This window comes from Uranotaenia lowii, chromosome 3 (genome assembly GCF_029784155.1).
Source record: "Uranotaenia lowii strain MFRU-FL chromosome 3, ASM2978415v1, whole genome shotgun sequence".
Classification (NCBI taxonomy): Eukaryota; Metazoa; Arthropoda; class Insecta; order Diptera; family Culicidae; genus Uranotaenia; species Uranotaenia lowii.
In genome coordinates, this window is record NC_073693.1 from 133,913,537 (window position 1) to 133,930,465 (window position 16,929).

The following is a 16,929-nucleotide window of genomic DNA, read 5'->3' on the forward strand; positions in this document are numbered from 1 at the left end:
CTGGAACCGTCAGAATAAAAAAGCGAGTTTCGGGTTTCGAGTTATTCCATACGTAGGTGTGCGTGAGAACGAGCGCAATGTTTACATGCAGCTGTCATTTTGTTCTCCCTGCTGGATTCCTTCATTCGGTTCTTCACATCCGGATTTCCGTTTTTCGTATCCGGATTGCACTGGACAGCAGATAGTACGATTTTGCTTGGCTGAGAGGTTCAAAATCGCGGCAATAATCATTTGCCCGTTCATTATTTCAACTGTTTTGTTTTCAGCCGAAAACAGCTGTTTAATGTTTTCACAACAAAGTTGAGAGTATTGGTGAACTTCTCGCAAAACTGACTTTTTTCTCAGGGCGACTCCGTCCCTTTTTCGAGCGAACCTAGGTTGTCTCTCGAGCAATAAATGAGCACGATGACAGCAGTTAGAGCGAACCTAGGTTGCCTCTAGTTTGCCTCCAGGTGAAAAAAAATACGGTATTAGAACGACTTAGAAAACAAACGCAAATTAATTCCGTATTGTGAATTTTAATATATTTTTCAGAAACGTCGCTGGTGATTGGCAACAAAACACAGACTTCCGACAATCTAGTACCTGACTTTTCCTTGTCGGAAGTCTTTCGGAAATCGGAAGTCCGGACTTCCGAACTAAAATTTAGTGCTGGCGGCGCCAGCCTGGCGCTATTATATTTGTTTTCATCTGGTGGCAAAGGTTGCAACGGCATAAGTACTAAAGTTATCTTTACCTTACAAAACTTTAAAACAAAATTTTTGTGATTTTACGATTCTTATGAATCTCAATACAGAGTAATAGAAAGCTAAAAACTTATTACGATTTTGAATCAAAATCGTTCAAAATCAAACTAATTTTTAAACTCAAAAGGGATATTACACACGCTACATAGATCATTTTGAGCGTGTAAAATTCGTCTTTATATGTTTTAACCCAACCCTGCGAGCATTTCGAATCGTCGTTCCGCGGAAAAAACGAAAGCAGTTTAAAACGATTTTAATTTTCTAACGCGAATTCCTGTGTTAATTTCTTGATACTGACCGATGTGCATTAAAAAATTGAATCCAGATTAGTGCGAGGATCATAGCAGCAGATTGCCGAAATGTCTAACGCCAAGCGATCAACGATGCCGCGGCGCACCGAAGAATTTGATTTTTCTGCCCCACCATCATCGATGAAAAAGCCCCCGGCTCAACGGTAAGTGCACCCTTGTTGGTGCTGAAATTGTTATTATGATTTTTATTTACGAAAATCTTGATTTCAAAATGATTTTTTTTTGTATCGAAGCTTATGATGTTTCAATCTCTATAAGTCATATAATAAAAAAAACGTTTTTTTCGGGTGGCTCATTTTCAAAACCTTAAAGCAAATTTGAAAAAAAAAACATTAAATCAATCAGGTTATCATTGACTGCAACAAAATTTGCACAATTAATTATTTTTTTTCTTAAATCCCACCTAAGCTCGAACATTTTGAAATTCCATCAGTTTGGTAGAACATTCGAATGTACCTAGTCGATATTCTGGTTCGTCCAATATAAACAAATTTCATTAAATTTTACAGATTGAGTCGCATCGCCCAGCCGATTCGAAAAATATCTAAAACCAGTTTCGGTCACGGTTTGAGCGAAAATCAGAGATCCACGTCGACGGATCGGCTAAACTCGCTTACACCTTCCAAGGCTGCTCACCAGACTCCTGTAACAGCGGCTCGGAAAACGGGTATGGCCACACGGCGTACCACGGCTTCAAATGTCACACCGGCATCCCGTACACCGCTGAGAAATTGCGAAAATGCCCCGGTTCCAGCAACCGTGGAGAAAAACAAGGCCCCGGTGGAGAACCGAGAATGGATGGCTGCCCAGACGGAACGCATTTGTGACTACTTGGGGACGATAACGGATTTGCCTCAGGAATTTGTCGAACGACGTAACCTGAAGGCCATGACCATCAATCAGTTTTTGATGATCATGAAACATCTGTTCCGACAAATTGGGGGTAGCCGGTATAAGATCAACAACATCGATGACATTATGAAGACGATGGTCGAGCTGGAGTATCCCTACACTGTCAATAAGTCGATGCTGAAGACCCCGAATGTGCCACACTCTTTTGGTCACATTATCGTACTACTCGGATGGTTGGTTCAGTTGGTCCCAGCACAGCAACAGGTGAGTTAGAAATTTGAATCTGATACTTATTTGAAATGAAAATCTGCAGGTAAGTATTTGAAATTCAAATCTGACATCTGATCTCAAGTCCGAATTCTGAAATATGCAGCAAAAACTTGAATCTGTAAATTTTTGTCTAAAATTTGAATCTGAAATAAACAGAAATCTGAAATCTAAACCTGAATTTTAAAGCTGAATCTGAGGTCAGAAATCAAATCTGAATTTGAAATCTAAGTCCTAATCTTTTTATCTGAGATTATCATCCTGTCGGATGATTCATCCATGCATCGTAATCCTAATCTAAAATCTAAATTTGATTCTGAATCTGAATCTAAATTTCAACTCTGAATCTGAAAATTAAATCTAAAATCTGAATCTGAACCTTGAACCTGCAATCTTTATTCTGAAAATGGATCTGGAATTGGGAACTGAATCTGAAATCTGATATCAAAATATAAAATCTGAATCTTTTATCTACCCTTTTGAAATAATAAATCTTCATCTCTTTTTGAATCTGAATACTAAAAATCTTGTTCTCTTGCAGCTCCCTCCCCTAAAGCGGGACACAGCTTTGCTGGAAGGCATCGCCTCTATCGAGTACCAGGAATTCTTTCTCGAACAAGTGCAGGAAGGCTTCGAGCTGTGGAACGCAAAGAAAGAGGACGAATTTGAGGCGCTCATCGATGAACTGACCGACAAGCTGGTGGTTGCCCGAACAAACGGCCTAAATCAGGCAGAAGTTCGAAAACGAACAGCCGAGTTGGAACGGGATTTGCAAGATATCGTCGACCGCACGGTTCGTGAAGGACGAGAACAAAGTATGGACGGATTGGTGAAACTCATTCATGAACAGCAACAGAAGAAGAAAAAACTTCAGGACGAAATAAAAACCCTGCAAAAACAGGTCAACAAAGTAGAAGAGGAGTATTTCGTTAAACAGGAAAATTACTACGCGCGAGAAAAGAAATTGGACGAGTTAAAGCAGGAAATAAAATCGCAACAGTTGGCTGCTTTTGAACGAGATGAGCTAATCGCAAAACTTTCCGCAAACAAAAATATGTTGACCGCCAAAAAGTTGGCTGTCAGCACTCTGGAACATGCTTCCTTCGACCACCAAATTGCAATCTCAAGAGCCATTCAGCAGAAAACATCGATGTTTTCGGAACTAAACACCAAATTACATAATTTTTCCAATCACTTAAAACCTTTTATCGATTTCGAACCCCCAACAATCGATTTGAAGACGGAAAACTACCTAGAATTGCAACACCAGCTAACAGAAACCAAAGCGAAGGTTTATGACATTCTTGATCAACAATCTAGTATGTACAAGTCTATGAACGAAGGAAAATCACAGCTTGAACATCAGTTGTCTGATCTGGCCACGAAACATGCCACCATAGAAAGAGCACTGGAGGAAACCACAACCAGACACGAACAACTGGTAAAACTTCGGGATACAATCCTAGGTCAACTCAGCGAAGTGAACGTTGAAATCAGTCAGGCAACGCACCGAAAGGACACCGAACAGGTCGAAATAGATCGCAGCATAGCGGAACTAAGCGAGCAGCTAGATCGAAACGTGAAAGCCATCGAACAGCTCACGATCCAGAAGCAAAAGTTGATGCACGAAAAGCTGGAAGAGTGCCAGGCGGTGCTGCAAAAGAAAAAGGACTCGCAACAGGCCCTAATCGAAAAGGTGAGACAAATAGAGGCCGTCGTGGCTGGCGTTGAACGGGAGCTGGGACGGGAATGAGGTAAGTAGCGTAGTTTATTATTAGTTAGATTCATTCGAATATATTGTAATGTGTTCAAAAGGTTTATTTTTTTTCATTGATTCAAAGTTTTGAAGAATCTGTTGTTTTATTCATAAAGTTTTTAAGAATTTCAAGTAAAGGCGTACCGTAGGATCATAGAATCTGAGCTAATGGCCTTTAAATCAAACCCAAGAGTTAAAATCAAATTAATCTTGATTGTTCCAAACACTAAGAATGTTCTTTGAAAGTTCCTCAAGTAACAAAAAATTCATTACAACAGCAGTTCCACTACACCTTAATTTTATACTGTAATGGCAAACTCCGTACGATTTGAGATGTATAAACCAAAACTCCGTAAGATTTTGTTGTACTTCATCTGTAATCTTCTCTCTAATTTAATCTAAGAACTTCGTGTTCTGAGTAAGGGCGAATAATCTCCATCATCATGAAGGTTTAGGGTTAGGTTTAGGTTTAGGTTTTCTACTTATTGTTCCATGTAATAATGCCGGAACATATATTAAATTCTTCTTTTGTAAACCCCCCTCCCCCCCCCCTCTTTTCTTCGATTTTTCAAAAAATCACGAAGGGTTTAATAAATAAATTTTAAGGTATATTATTGGAAAAAATGATAAATTCTTGTATATAAACTATCATATTGCATACAAGCTTTTTTCCAACTTGTTACAATTTATTGAAAATCTGAATTTTGAAGGTACCGATAAAAAAAATGCAACTGATTTTATTTGAAGCATTTTATTTCTTCATAGAAACATCGACAAAACTGCCCCAATTTACAGTTTTAAATATCACTTTTATTTGTCGAAATAATTATACATGTATCGGAAAAGAACAATCTGGTCTAAGACTATCAATTTTGTTCGCTATCAATAGAAGTGGAGAATCTATGAACTGTTTGCAATCAAAAGTCGTAAACCGAACTGAACTTCAAACCATTTGAAACCCCTAAAGTCTTAAAAAATAGTGTGGGCCTTGGCTGAGAAGATGATCATTTCATCTCTTATACGAAAGGCTGTCAAAAATGATTACAGTTATCCTCAGTGAGTCAAAGAAGCTTTCGGCCCAAGTAAACTATCATGGATCTGAAATACGGTTCACCTATTGCAGCAACATGGAATCCAAGTTTGCCAATTTCACCTTTAAAAATGATCAATTATCGGTTGGTATTTATCTTCGTAGAATGAAGAGGAAAATGTTGATGATATCCAGATACAGGTTGAGGGCTGCAAAGATGTACTCCTCCGGGCTGATCGAATACTTGTGGGTTCCACCCATCATGATCTGGGTGTCGTAGACCAAGTACAGCGAAAACAGCAGAGCACCACAGGCTGAATAAGCGGTGCGGGCTGCACTGTTCGGGAACAGCATCACGACAAAGCCGAAAATGAAAACAACGAGCAAACCAACAAACAGGAAACCACCCATCATGGTAAAGTCCCATTTGGTTTGCAGCGAGAAAATCGTGAGGGCAAAGCAGATGGCGCACGTAATTCCGACTGCTGTGAGAACCTGAAATGGAAAGAGCATCAAAATATTACAGTTCTAATTATTGTAAAGCCACCACTCACTTCATTAGCTTCGTATCTGATGGTCACTATTCCGAGCATCAGTCCCTGGGCAACCGTGAATAATCCGAGGAAGATGAAATTGTGAGGCGTTTTGCGTCTTATCTCTCCACAACAAGCCATTACGATCAGAACCGCGAACATGGTTATAAATGCCACAGTCACAACCCACGTATTTTGGAGTGTCCACAGCTTTGCTGGCTCATGGTAAACGAACAACGAAATGAAAGCCATCGTTATGGCAAGTTGAACCTGAAAAAACATTCGTAAATCAATTCTTATTGATACAAATCTGGAATACAACATTCTCGACACATACCGACAGAATCAAGTAGACCTTTCTGATGAAGCCTCTTCGGATGGATTGTTCGGAAAAATCCATTCCCCGAATTTCAACCTGGCTTTCCGGGTCCAAGTGAACGGTTAGATTTTTTGCCGCTCCCGATGCCGAGCCGGGATCCGACATGTTTTGGTACGGAACTTCAGTCATTTTGCTGTGGTCTGATAAATCGATTTTTTTTTTTAATTTGGTACTTATTTGGTTTTCATTCAAAGTGGCTGATTCATTCAATTGAAGTGGGCTTGTGATATAGCTCAGTTGGCAAGTCTGTTGTCTCCTGAGCCGATGTCCGTGAGTTCGAGCCCAAGAGTAAACATCGAACACAGTTGTACCGGATAAGTTTTTCAATAACGATCCGCCAACTGTAACGTTGATAAAGTCGCGAATGCCATAAAAATGGTAAAACGACTATAATCGAAACAAAAAAAAATTCAATTGAAGTAGGAGTACATAACACTATCAACTTTTAGTTGGATTATGAACTGCAACGACTGACTAACTGCATATGAACTTATGTTTACTTATGAGTATAGCGGGCGAGTATTACGACGTAATCAGCCAATCCGTTTAGTGGTGAAATCGATGTTGCGATAAAACAACAAAGAACTATCTTATTCCTACTTGGTCTTGCTAAGATTTTGAAAACATCAAATCTCACCCATGCAAATTACTAACCTGGACCAGACTTGAAAACTTAATCTAATGGATCTGTAGCGATTTTCTACTTAGCGCTTCTTTATGACGAAGACGTTTTTTCCCGTTCGATGGACAACTGCAGCTGGTAAAATGGTGGTGGTTTTTTGCGTGCCTATGTTTTCAACTTGACAGCTAGGCAAATCTGTGTAAACAAGACACAGTTAAGTTCCAGGGATGCGAAAATCTCATGCGCATTATCATGACGTTTGTGCGGGTCAATCTAAACAAATTTCAAAATTATTCATCATATTGTTGTTTGTCAAAATTTTTATCATAACAAGTAATTCATTAAGTAAATCATTATTTGATTTAGTTTGTAAATTTCTTATTTTGTGGATGTTAAATATCATTTTTTTGGATAAATATCTCAGTAGAGGAAACTCTCGAAAAAAGAGAAAATTCATAGATTTCATACTTGTGGTATACATTTAGGCGCGGATTTGATTTTGATATTTGATATTCATTTATTTGAAAGGGTGCCGTGCGCTATTCCGATTAAGCACCCTCAAACGCGGATTTGGATTAGTTTCTGAATTCCGTTGCGAATTCAGACAACAAACGATGAGCATTAACAGAAGTATATCTTTGTTCTCAGTTAGAAAATCTTAATAGTTAATAATTTTAAGAATTGAATAGATCTACTATTAAAATTGATTTTTTTTAGTTTACATTCAGGCGCGTATTTTCAGATATAAGATTTTAGATAACAATCAATAAGAATTGCAGTGATAATTTTTGTATCTTTTGTGGAACTTTCTTTACCGAGCTCTGAACTCCTCATAATTACATATTTTGTGATTCTTCCGTCAATAAGGTAAAGAATTAACACTCGTTTTGAATAAATCTCCGCATACAATTTTCCCTTTTCTCGTGCGAAATGCTTACATCGCTTAAAATACATTTTGTCCATTCTATCTGCGTAGGCTGTCAGTTTTGTTTTGACATCAAACGCTGCCATTTTTCTCAGTTTGAAAGCAAACATGCAGCTTCACACGGCTACACATGAAAAGCTGCAGCTGAATCATATGCATTGATGTTTCATACTACCAGTCATAAGTCAGTACCAGTCAAGTGCATTCTAACTGACTTTGTGCAATTGTCGAATACTGATATCAGAACTAGTTCACCTTGATAAGCTCCTAGCAGTGATGCTATACGCACCAAGGGGAAGCAACCTGCTGAAATTGCCTGTGCAGCGGTCATGGCCACATCCATCGGTTCGTATGTGTTTTTCGATTTGGAAACCACCGACCTACCGGGACTGAAGACTCCCAAAATAACGGAAATCTCACTGATTGCCTGCTCCAAGCAACATTTGCTAGAAACGAGACAAGGTGACCTGCCAAGGGTGCTGCACAAACAAACACTATGCCTGAACCCGCAACGTATCATCCACCCGAGGGCATCGGAACAAACTGGTAAGTGATTGCGTTGTGAATTATGGTTGTGAATCGATGTTTCATTTTTTTTAAATTTTAGGATTGTACAACGATCTCTTGGAGCATGAATCTAAATTTGACGATAAAACAGGTAAGCGTTTTTGACGATTAAATTTAATCGATTAATATTAATTTGAGTTTTCTTTTTTCACAACTCTAGCTAAACTTATTCTGTTGTTTTTGGAACGTCTGCGTGGTCCCTGCTGCCTTGTTGCTCACAACGGCAATCGTTTTGATTTTCTTATTCTCAAAAGAGAATTCGAGAGTTTAAATATTAAGCTTCCGGAAGAAACGTATTGCATAGATTCGCTGCAGCTTTTTCAGGAACTGGAAAAGTTCCGAGAGAATCAGACTAAGAGCATCCAACAAAATGAGCACAACGAGTTGATTGATCTAGAAGTAACGGCCTTAACGGCAATGGAAGAGCTCGAAGGAACCGATGGCACTCTCACACAGATGCAGAAAATCAATGAAACCACTCCTCAAAGATGCACAAAACTGAGCGAAAACTATAAACGAGCCCTACGATCTTACCTGGATGTAACTCCTTCACAAGAATGCACAACTGCTAGCGACAACAATCGGGCAAGTCCCCCCCGATCCAAACGACAGCTGTTCCCGGATGAAGGGGAAAACTCAAAGGATAAACCGCAGCCTAAAACCCAGGAGACCCCAGCGACCAACAAACCAGTACGGAAAAGGTTCCGTTTGTGTGACGTCTACGAAAGATATTACGGAACACCGCCCAAAATATCCCATTACGCCGAGGCAGACGTTAAAGCCCTGCTAAAGTGTGCCATTGCGGATGCTAAAGCATTCGTACACTATTCGGAACAAAATTGCGTTAGACTTTGCGATGTTACTGGAAAGATATGAACTGGTTGTGGAGCCGCTAAGATTCCTTTATTTTCTATATTTTTATTTTAGATTGTTTGTGTTGAATGTCGAGTTGTTTCTAAAGTTTTGTAATGTAACATGTGATGTCTCAAAATTAACTTGAAGTAATACGGTTAGACTGTCTAAAATTTCCAAGCAATTTTATTTTATAGAAAATGTCATTCGGAAAAGTTGTATTGATAAGCATTTGAAAAAAGAAATAAAATATGGTACAGAATTCCACTTGATTGAAATTTCCAATTATTAATTTACAGTTAAAAAATCATCGATTTCTAGTGTATTATGCCGAACGATTCTCAAGAACTAAATCAACTAAATCTTCATTCTGGGTACAAAATCTTAAGTTTTTGAATCCTCTCGCAGTTCTTAAAATGAATGTGAACCCGCTTGAAACAGCAGACCTTCGCACAATGAAGAAAATTCGGATGTCATCATACAATTTCCAAATAAAAAGTCCATATTAGTGGTAAATAAAACATTTTTAATAGCTTTTTTTAGATGTACGTCTACGGGAGCTTAATTCCAATATACATGCACTTTATATAATCTGTAATATACAAAATATATACGAATCTTGACTAATAGTAGCACAAAGGGCAAAGCAAAGAAAAAACTCAATCGCTCAAAACTTCGGACAGAAATTTCGTTTGGATAAATTATTAGAAGCGATTTAGAACGGGTTTGTGTGTGATTATAAATTATCTCGCTTACCTAGTAAAACACAAATAATCGCAAATGGGGCACGGTTGTGTTCGATATATTAACTATAGACGCATATAATCAATATTACGACGTTATGTGGTATTTTCGTATTTTTGAATGTGTGAATGTCTTATGATGGTCTTACCCTATGATTTTATTTATCAACTACTGTTCGGTTTCATTTTACTGGTAAAACCTTATAAGTAAAGCTTCAAGGCGAAAGTTTCGCAAATTAATCGATCGGTCAAAATGGGAACATAACACTAATAAGGAAATTGGTTTGATACGATGGCTTTAGCTAGGGCAGATTTGCTCAAATGGTTTCCAATCGGGAATAAGGAAATGAAAGTTTCATATGCTCTCGTCTCCCATTTTTAACTGGAATCAATATAGAAGAATAATGTTCTACTAACAAGCTATATCATTGTTCAGCTTCCAACTTTTTAATGTATGTATATTCTTCTAATCATTCATGATTTTTTCATATAAATAAGAATGTAAGCGAATCCTACATATAATGGGTAAATTTGGATAAATCTCCTTATTTTTTTGTTATATAACTGACTACTAGAACATTTGTTTTTTCTTCTGTTAGATCATTTGTTCAACTTTCGGTTAAATTTAAATTTAGTTTTATTCCGGAAAAGGTACACGCATTACACACAATCGTATCATAGAAATTGATAGAGTATCATGTGTTCTAATGTATACACGATTAAACAATACGTGGGTTAGATTATCAGAGATAAAAATCTGCTACAGCTAGTACGTTAGACTAAACAAGACAGGGTATGGTGACTCACAGGGCAAAGTTGACTTGTGAAAATGTAGATTTTATTTAATTTTGTTTTATACAAAAATACTTCCAGCAATTTGGTTGGGAAACGTTTCCATATCATTCATTACTCCACTTCAAAAATGGACGGTTATCGTAGTTTCGGAGGCATTCGCGGTATTTCCAGCACCGTTGCTAGGAGCGGAAGTTGCTGCCGGGTTGTTCAGATCAACTGAGGTTCCTTTTGGTTTTGGTTTTGTGTTGCACTCTTCCGTAGCTTTACCACCGGCTTCCTGGCTGGTCGAGGCGATGCTGTTGGATTTTTTCAGCAGACCGTGCTGCTTTTGATGGGGCCAGTGAGGGTTTTCCAGGGCCTCTTCGGGACTTAGAGAAATATCAGCTATGATGCCACTTTCTGCAATATTATGTAGGATGAGAAGAACATTAGAACATTTAAATATGTTTCAAATAGGGTACTGAAACATAACAGTAAACACATGTCAGAACTAATGGAATACTCACCCATTGAACATTGGCTCACGAGTGTAGTCGAGCGCTGATGCTTCTTAAAGTTGGTCTTCAGAGGCGCCGGAGCGCTGGGATCGGTAATGTTAAGCGTAAGCCGCTTGCAGGTTGTGATACTGGCTGTGGTACTACTATTGCTGCTACTGGTGCTGCAACCGGACGATATTGCCGAACTACTGGGTGCGGTACTAAGCAGCCCACCTATCTTGGTTCCACTCAGGCTGATCTGCCCAGAGTTGGAAGAACTGCTCATATCGCAGCCACCACTTGCCGTGGAACCCGTTCCGGTACTGCTGCTGACCACGGAACTTCCGGACGACGAAGCCGAACTACTCACCGAGATGATCGATTGCGGTCGCTTCGAACTTTTCGAATCGGGCAACGTACCCATGAAGGAACTTCGCAGTTTAGGAGCTGTATTGTAGAAGAGAATTCATTAGTAACTCACAAAATGAGATAAGTTTTTTGGACAACTTACTTTTTCCAAACATCGAAATGCTGATAGAGCGATCATTGATCTGATCCTGGCTGGGGCGAATGTCCAAGCAGGGCTTACTTCCGATACCCATGGAAGACATTTCGGCCATACGTATTTCCCTGTTACGTTTAGCCTGCTTCCACAGCAGTTTGGATACTTCTTCGGTCCAGGCGTTCTTGATGTCTTCGCTCATCGTTTGGAGCGTCCAGGTGTCGCAAGGTTTACGCTTGCGGAACCACAGTTCAAATTTGTACGGCGAATCTCCAACATGAGCCGTCAGTCCAATGTCGGAGGTCTTGATACTGTTCTTGTAGATGTAGATATCGAGATTCTAGGGAACAAGGAAACATTAGTTAAAACCGAACGAAAAAGTTGTTATGTTATTCGCTTCTATACCTTCCTATCTGGAAAACGTCGGGCCTTGCTGAATAGAACCAGTTCTTCGAAGAGAAAAACTTGACGCAGGGACTTTTTACCGGCCTTGCCTTCCCAAACGAGAAATTCGTTCTGCCTCAGGAGACGCCCTTGCTCTTTAACGTTGACATCGCAATCGCGTAACGAGTCCATTGCCAGCAGATCGTTTCCGTGTCGAAGCTGGAATCGAACCATCTCCTCGGCTTTCTGTAACTGTTCTAGATCTTCCAGGATTTCCGGGTTAGCAGAGCTCTGAAACATCAAATTGAATAATCAGTTGACACTTTGTCCCTCGTTTGCAACAAAATTTGATGTTACCTGTACTACAGAGCAAGCTTTCATCAACTGTTGAAGAAGCAGAGCGTACTTGCCCATTCGCTGCACCGGCTTTAACAAATACGACGCCAGATCCATCTTATCGTTAAGCTCCAGTTGCTTGGCCTTGAAAAACTGTGAGCCATTTTCGCTCATCAAAGAATCGCTCTTTGGTTTGTTCTTGTTGTACAGTGCGTACAGGTAAAACTTAGACTCGTGCCGCAGAAATGCACTACCGACTTTTATGGGGTGATGTTCGCAACTGTTAAAGAAATAATTAAGAAATAAGCAATCAAATCAACCCTTCCTAACCCATAGTTTACCTTTCCAACTCGCTCAGGAAATGCTGCTGGTGAAACTCGCATATCCGCTCAATGTTACCAAAGATGACGTTCCGTTGGCCACGTAGTGCCTGCGGAATGTCATCACGCATCAGCTCTTGGGTGTAGTTCTCGATCACGTACTGCAGCGACCGCACGTAGTCGCGTTCTGTTCCTATCATCTCACGCATGATCAACAGAAGCGTCCTGCAACGAAAACCACCATTTAATTTTCTTGAACCTGAATACTTAGCACGTTAACAAACTTACTTCTGCGTCTTCTGATCGAAGATGTTGTTTTCCTCGTAATCCAACTGTAAGTTGGACGCGTGACAGTAAAGATGGGCATTAGCCTGGAGCGGAATCTGTAGATCTAGGGAAGGCTTTGCAATTCCTTCAAAGCAGTCCTCATCCAAATCGTCGCCGTTGTTACTGGATGTGTAAAAAAGTTCAACCATTAGATTGGAAACTGAATAACCGGGTTCAAAAACCTTACCTATCATTTTTTGGGTCATTGAGGCTCTGGCACGAACAGGATCGCTCAAGTTTTTCGTTTCCCTCGCAGCGATCGCATCCACCGAGTCCGGAATCGGCCATCTTGGACTGTTCCTCCTCTTCTTCATCGTGATGACCACCCCGATGATGATGGTGTCGGTGCTGATGATGCGAATTTTCGTGCTGATCGCGTCGATCTGTTGGTTTGCAACGATTGTCTGCTGGTTCAACTACAATCGGTATTGTACCGAACTTGCCCTTCTCCGGCGTACTGGTTGCTGTGAGGGTTTCGTCCGACAGGCTTATATCTAAACTGATGTTGTCGCTGCAACTGGTAGTGTTGTTGGTATCTTGCGTGTTGGTACTGACTGAAACGAGAGTTCTGCAGCGTTCGAGCAACGCCGGCACGTTCAACTCTTCGGCTAGCTTCAACAGCTCTTCATCGTCCGCTTCGCTCGTTTTGTAGCACTGATGTGCATTCATCAAGCTGTGCAGCCGACTTGCACCCTCAAGGCGTTCCCGTGTTTTCTCCAGCTGTTCCTGGTGCCGATCCACGGTTGTTTTCAACGTTTTGAGGGTTTCCTTCAGGATGTCCAGCTCGTTGGACGCTTCGCATAGATCCTTTCCCTTCGAGAGGTGTTTCATCGAGACGAAGTAGAACTTTTCAAACTCTTGACTAATGACCTTGACGCGGTCGGCATTCTCGAACGACGTGGGATCGTTGTATTTCTGCAGCGTTTGGTTGCCGTCGTTTCGTATCCACGAAATAACCTATCGAGAAAGTGGTTCCGTTTTAGAATTCATGTTTGTGTAATGCGTTTCTGAACGATTAACTTCATATTAGCTAAAACAAGTTGGATAGTTTTTTTTATTTACATTTGTTTATAATGATATGTTAGTGAGTATATATTTGATTTATTATTATATTGTCTAAAATTTATTTACAAATAATAGACCTTTGTTGTTTAAATTTTTGCAAAGGACATTTTATTGGTCAGTACTATGTTTTAGGATAATAAAAATTTAGTCTTTTATAAATAAGATCTAATCGTACTTTTGTTCGTCAGTATTAGAGAAAGTCTGAAGGTATGGCATGGCTGGATACACTTCATCATTGGTCAGTGTGATAGTCGGAGGTAGCCTCTGGTTATAGGGCCATCGAAGAGTTATTGAGAGACAAGCTCTACATCAAAGATGATAACAATCGCTATCACAACTACGCTATCACGCTAACAGTATACACTTTTACGTGAGGTTTATTACGCGGCAGTATTACCAAAAAATCCGTATTACTAAAAGAAATCCGTTCGTTACACGATGGATGGAAGAGGCAAGAGGTTTATAATGTCCTGAAATAAGCGATTCTTTAGCACCAACAAGGGTAAAAGCTATTCCTTTGTTAAAAAAAATAACAAAATCCAGGAACTTTTCAACGAAAATCAAGAAAAAAACACGAAAACATTATTTTTCATCGAAACACAGCAGCCAATTTGGAATCGTATTTTGGCTTTGGTAAACTTTCAGTTTTTGTGGCAAAAATCCAAAATTTTAATATTTTTAGTTTTTTGTTTGATTTTGCAAATAATATGAAAAAGGGCCAAATCCGGACTTTTAAAGGAAATCTGAGCAACTAAGCCTTTCCCAAATTTTGAATAATCCGGACAAGTCAGGGTTAAAAAACTCAAAAAGCCAGATTCCTACCAGATCGTGCTTTCATGAGGAAGGATGGCCAAATCATAGCCAAGATCATCATGGCATTGGCTACACGAAATGTGAGGTTCAACGAAACGGCGTTATCCTTGAAGTTGGGCGAGGCAAATTTTCGAGGACTGTCCTTTCCAATTTGTTGTTATTTGTCTCATCGTAGCAATCCATGGGACCAATAACAACATACACAAAATTATTAGATATGTAACCATAGAGATGCCTTTACTGTAAATAGGATGTTAAGAGAGAAAATGAAGTATTCGAAGTTCTACCAGCAAGTAGTACTGCTTAAGTGCTGCACAACAGGTTATAAGCCCAGCACTGGTGGAAAGAAGAAGAAGTGGAATAAAGAGTGGACAGTCATCCAGCCAGGAAGCCGATGGAACGACAACGAGCCGGGAACCATTGTGAGGTCATCGAGGCAAAAACCAAAGCCACTGGAAGGTCGTCGATGCAGAGCCATATGGAGGTCGTTGAGCCGGGGCCACTAGAAGGTCGGCGAGCCGAAGACCGTGGGAGGTTGTCGGACCAGGTTCCAACTGGAAGATCATCGAATCGGGAAGCCAGGTGGAGGTCGACAAACTAGGAAACACAGGAGGTCCTCGGACAGGTGCCATGGAAGGTCGTTTGGTCGGAACCTTGGAGGGTCGATGAGTCGGGAGCCAGCGGAAGGTCGTCGTGCCATTGGTGAGGCGTCGGTCTAAAATAAGAGCCTCGAGCCGTAACCAACAAAGTCGTCGGACCGGTGCCATGAAAAGTAGCTTGGCTGAAACAACGAAGCAGTCGTCGGACCAGATTCACTGGTAGGTCGTCGTACCGAAAGCCATGGAAGGTTGGCGGGCCGATATCATGGAACGTCCTCAAGTCAGGAACCAGGTGGTGGTCGTCGAACCAGAAGTCCCTGGTGGACTTGCAAGCGGATTACCACGGAAGGTTACCAAGCCGGTGCCATGGAAGGTCGTAGAACCGGAAAGCCAAGTGGCCTCAGGAAATGCGTCGACCAAAAGTCAGATGGAAGGTCGTCGGAACGAGGCCAGTTGGAGGTTCTCGAGCCAGGAATCATAGAAAATCGACGGGCTTGCGCCACTGGTAGATCGTCGAGCCGGAAGCCAGAAGTAAGATCGTCGAGCTGCAATAGGAGCGAAAGCGTCGTGCAATAAATGCGACAAATGATGTTCATCAGTGGTATATACATGGTCCGGCAATTGAACTGATACATTACTTCAACAGTAATTATTTCGTAGCACACGAAACAGTATTGAACGACCCTTCGTCGCTTTATTTACATTAAGTCTTAGTTATCATTGGATATAAGTTTTACTTTTGTAATCAGGTGTTATCCGAAAAAATGGATCTCGAACAGAAACGTAGCGCTGTGGTTGCCTTTTTCCTAGCTGGCAAACGGCAGAAGGACATAGTTCGTGAGCTGTCCGATATAAGTGTGTGCAGAAGTTTTGTATACCGTACAGTTAAAAGATACCAGGAGACCGGAAGTGACGGTATGCTGGGGGACGCCGACCTACTGTGGTGACACCTGCCATGGCGAAGATTTTCAAGAAGCGCCTTAAGAGAAATCCTCGTCGTAGTGCCACTAAATTGGCAGAGGATCTCAACATATCGGATCGAAGTCTCCGTCGGATCCTGAAAGATAAACTTCAGACGAAGCCCTACAAGATCCAAAAGGTTCAAGACCTTACCGTGAAGCAGAAACAAGAACGGGTGAAAAGAGCGAAGTCGCTGCTGAAGAGGGCCGCGGAAGGAAGGTTGAAGAATATCGTGTTTACCGACGAGAAACTCTTCACCGTACAACAGTTCGTGAATTAGCAGAACGACAGAGTTCGGTTGCCAGACAAATCACGAAGCCATGCCGACTTGCTGACGGCCACCGGGCGACAGAAACCAGCATCGGTGATGGTTTGGGCCGGAATCACCCGTGATGCCGGACTCAGCTGGTTTTTGTCCCTGAAGGAATGAAGATCAACCAAAATACATATCGAGAACTAGTTCTACAGAATGTCGTCGGACCGTGGCCACGTCGACATTTTGGTTCCAGAGATTGGGTTTTCCAACAAGACTCGGCGCCGGCTCACAAAGCGATGAAAACCTAACTTTGGATTGCGCAACATTTTCCAGGGTTCATTTCGAGCTCCGAATGGCCGGCGAGTTCGCCAGAGTCGAGTCCGTCGTGGTGAATTGAACGGTTTACACGCGTTCTTATCGGTCGTAGAATTTGTTTCAACTTTTCGTGTTTTTTCGCCTTTGAAACAATCAAAATACTGTGTATTTGGAGTTCGGGCGTTTTCGTGAAGTGTA

General features: G+C 40.9%; 4 protein-coding genes across 5 annotated transcripts in view; 2 read left to right on the plus strand and 2 right to left on the minus strand.

Annotated features, from left to right (window-relative positions):
- Positions 1–948: 948 nt before the first annotated feature.
- LOC129750994 (kinetochore protein NDC80 homolog) lies at positions 949–3,990 on the plus strand. Of its 2 annotated transcripts, none has more exons than XM_055746224.1 (3): positions 949–1,200; positions 1,567–2,173; positions 2,718–3,990. In XM_055746224.1, exons 1-3 carry the CDS (start codon positions 1,106–1,108, stop codon positions 3,927–3,929), a joined length of 1,914 nt encoding a protein of 637 aa, XP_055602199.1. In that variant the 5' UTR covers positions 949–1,105; the 3' UTR covers positions 3,930–3,990. The 2 variants fall into 2 exon arrangements, with proteins under 2 accessions (XP_055602199.1, XP_055602200.1); XM_055746225.1 differs by lacking the exon at positions 949–1,200 and adding an exon at positions 1,408–1,509.
- Positions 3,991–4,667: 677 nt separating this feature from the next.
- On the minus strand, positions 4,668–6,683 carry LOC129754837 (protein lifeguard 1-like). The gene is made up of 4 exons (XM_055751065.1): positions 6,529–6,683; positions 5,833–6,014; positions 5,517–5,765; positions 4,668–5,457 (listed from the first exon to the last, which is right to left on the minus strand). Exons 2-4 carry the CDS (start codon positions 6,001–6,003, stop codon positions 5,116–5,118), a joined length of 762 nt encoding a protein of 253 aa, XP_055607040.1. The 5' UTR covers positions 6,004–6,014; positions 6,529–6,683; the 3' UTR covers positions 4,668–5,115.
- Positions 6,684–7,529: 846 nt separating this feature from the next.
- On the plus strand, positions 7,530–9,118 carry LOC129755380 (three-prime repair exonuclease 1). Its single transcript, XM_055751831.1, has 3 exons — positions 7,530–7,967; positions 8,029–8,079; positions 8,149–9,118. Exons 1-3 carry the CDS (start codon positions 7,751–7,753, stop codon positions 8,862–8,864), a joined length of 984 nt encoding a protein of 327 aa, XP_055607806.1. The 5' UTR covers positions 7,530–7,750; the 3' UTR covers positions 8,865–9,118.
- Positions 9,119–9,345: 227 nt separating this feature from the next.
- LOC129758418 (uncharacterized) overlaps positions 9,346–16,929 on the minus strand; it is a 78,008-nt gene continuing 70,424 nt past the window's right edge. The window contains exons 5-12 of the mRNA XM_055755916.1: positions 12,911–13,680; positions 12,685–12,846; positions 12,418–12,621; positions 12,098–12,356; positions 11,762–12,031; positions 11,366–11,696; positions 10,885–11,301; positions 9,346–10,777 (exon numbers count right to left, since the gene is read on the minus strand). Coding sequence (XP_055611891.1) covers positions 10,500–10,777; positions 10,885–11,301; positions 11,366–11,696; positions 11,762–12,031; positions 12,098–12,356; positions 12,418–12,621; positions 12,685–12,846; positions 12,911–13,680 — 2,691 coding nt within the window. The 3' untranslated portion in view covers positions 9,346–10,499. The remainder of the gene's footprint in view (positions 10,778–10,884; positions 11,302–11,365; positions 11,697–11,761; positions 12,032–12,097; positions 12,357–12,417; positions 12,622–12,684; positions 12,847–12,910; positions 13,681–16,929) is intronic.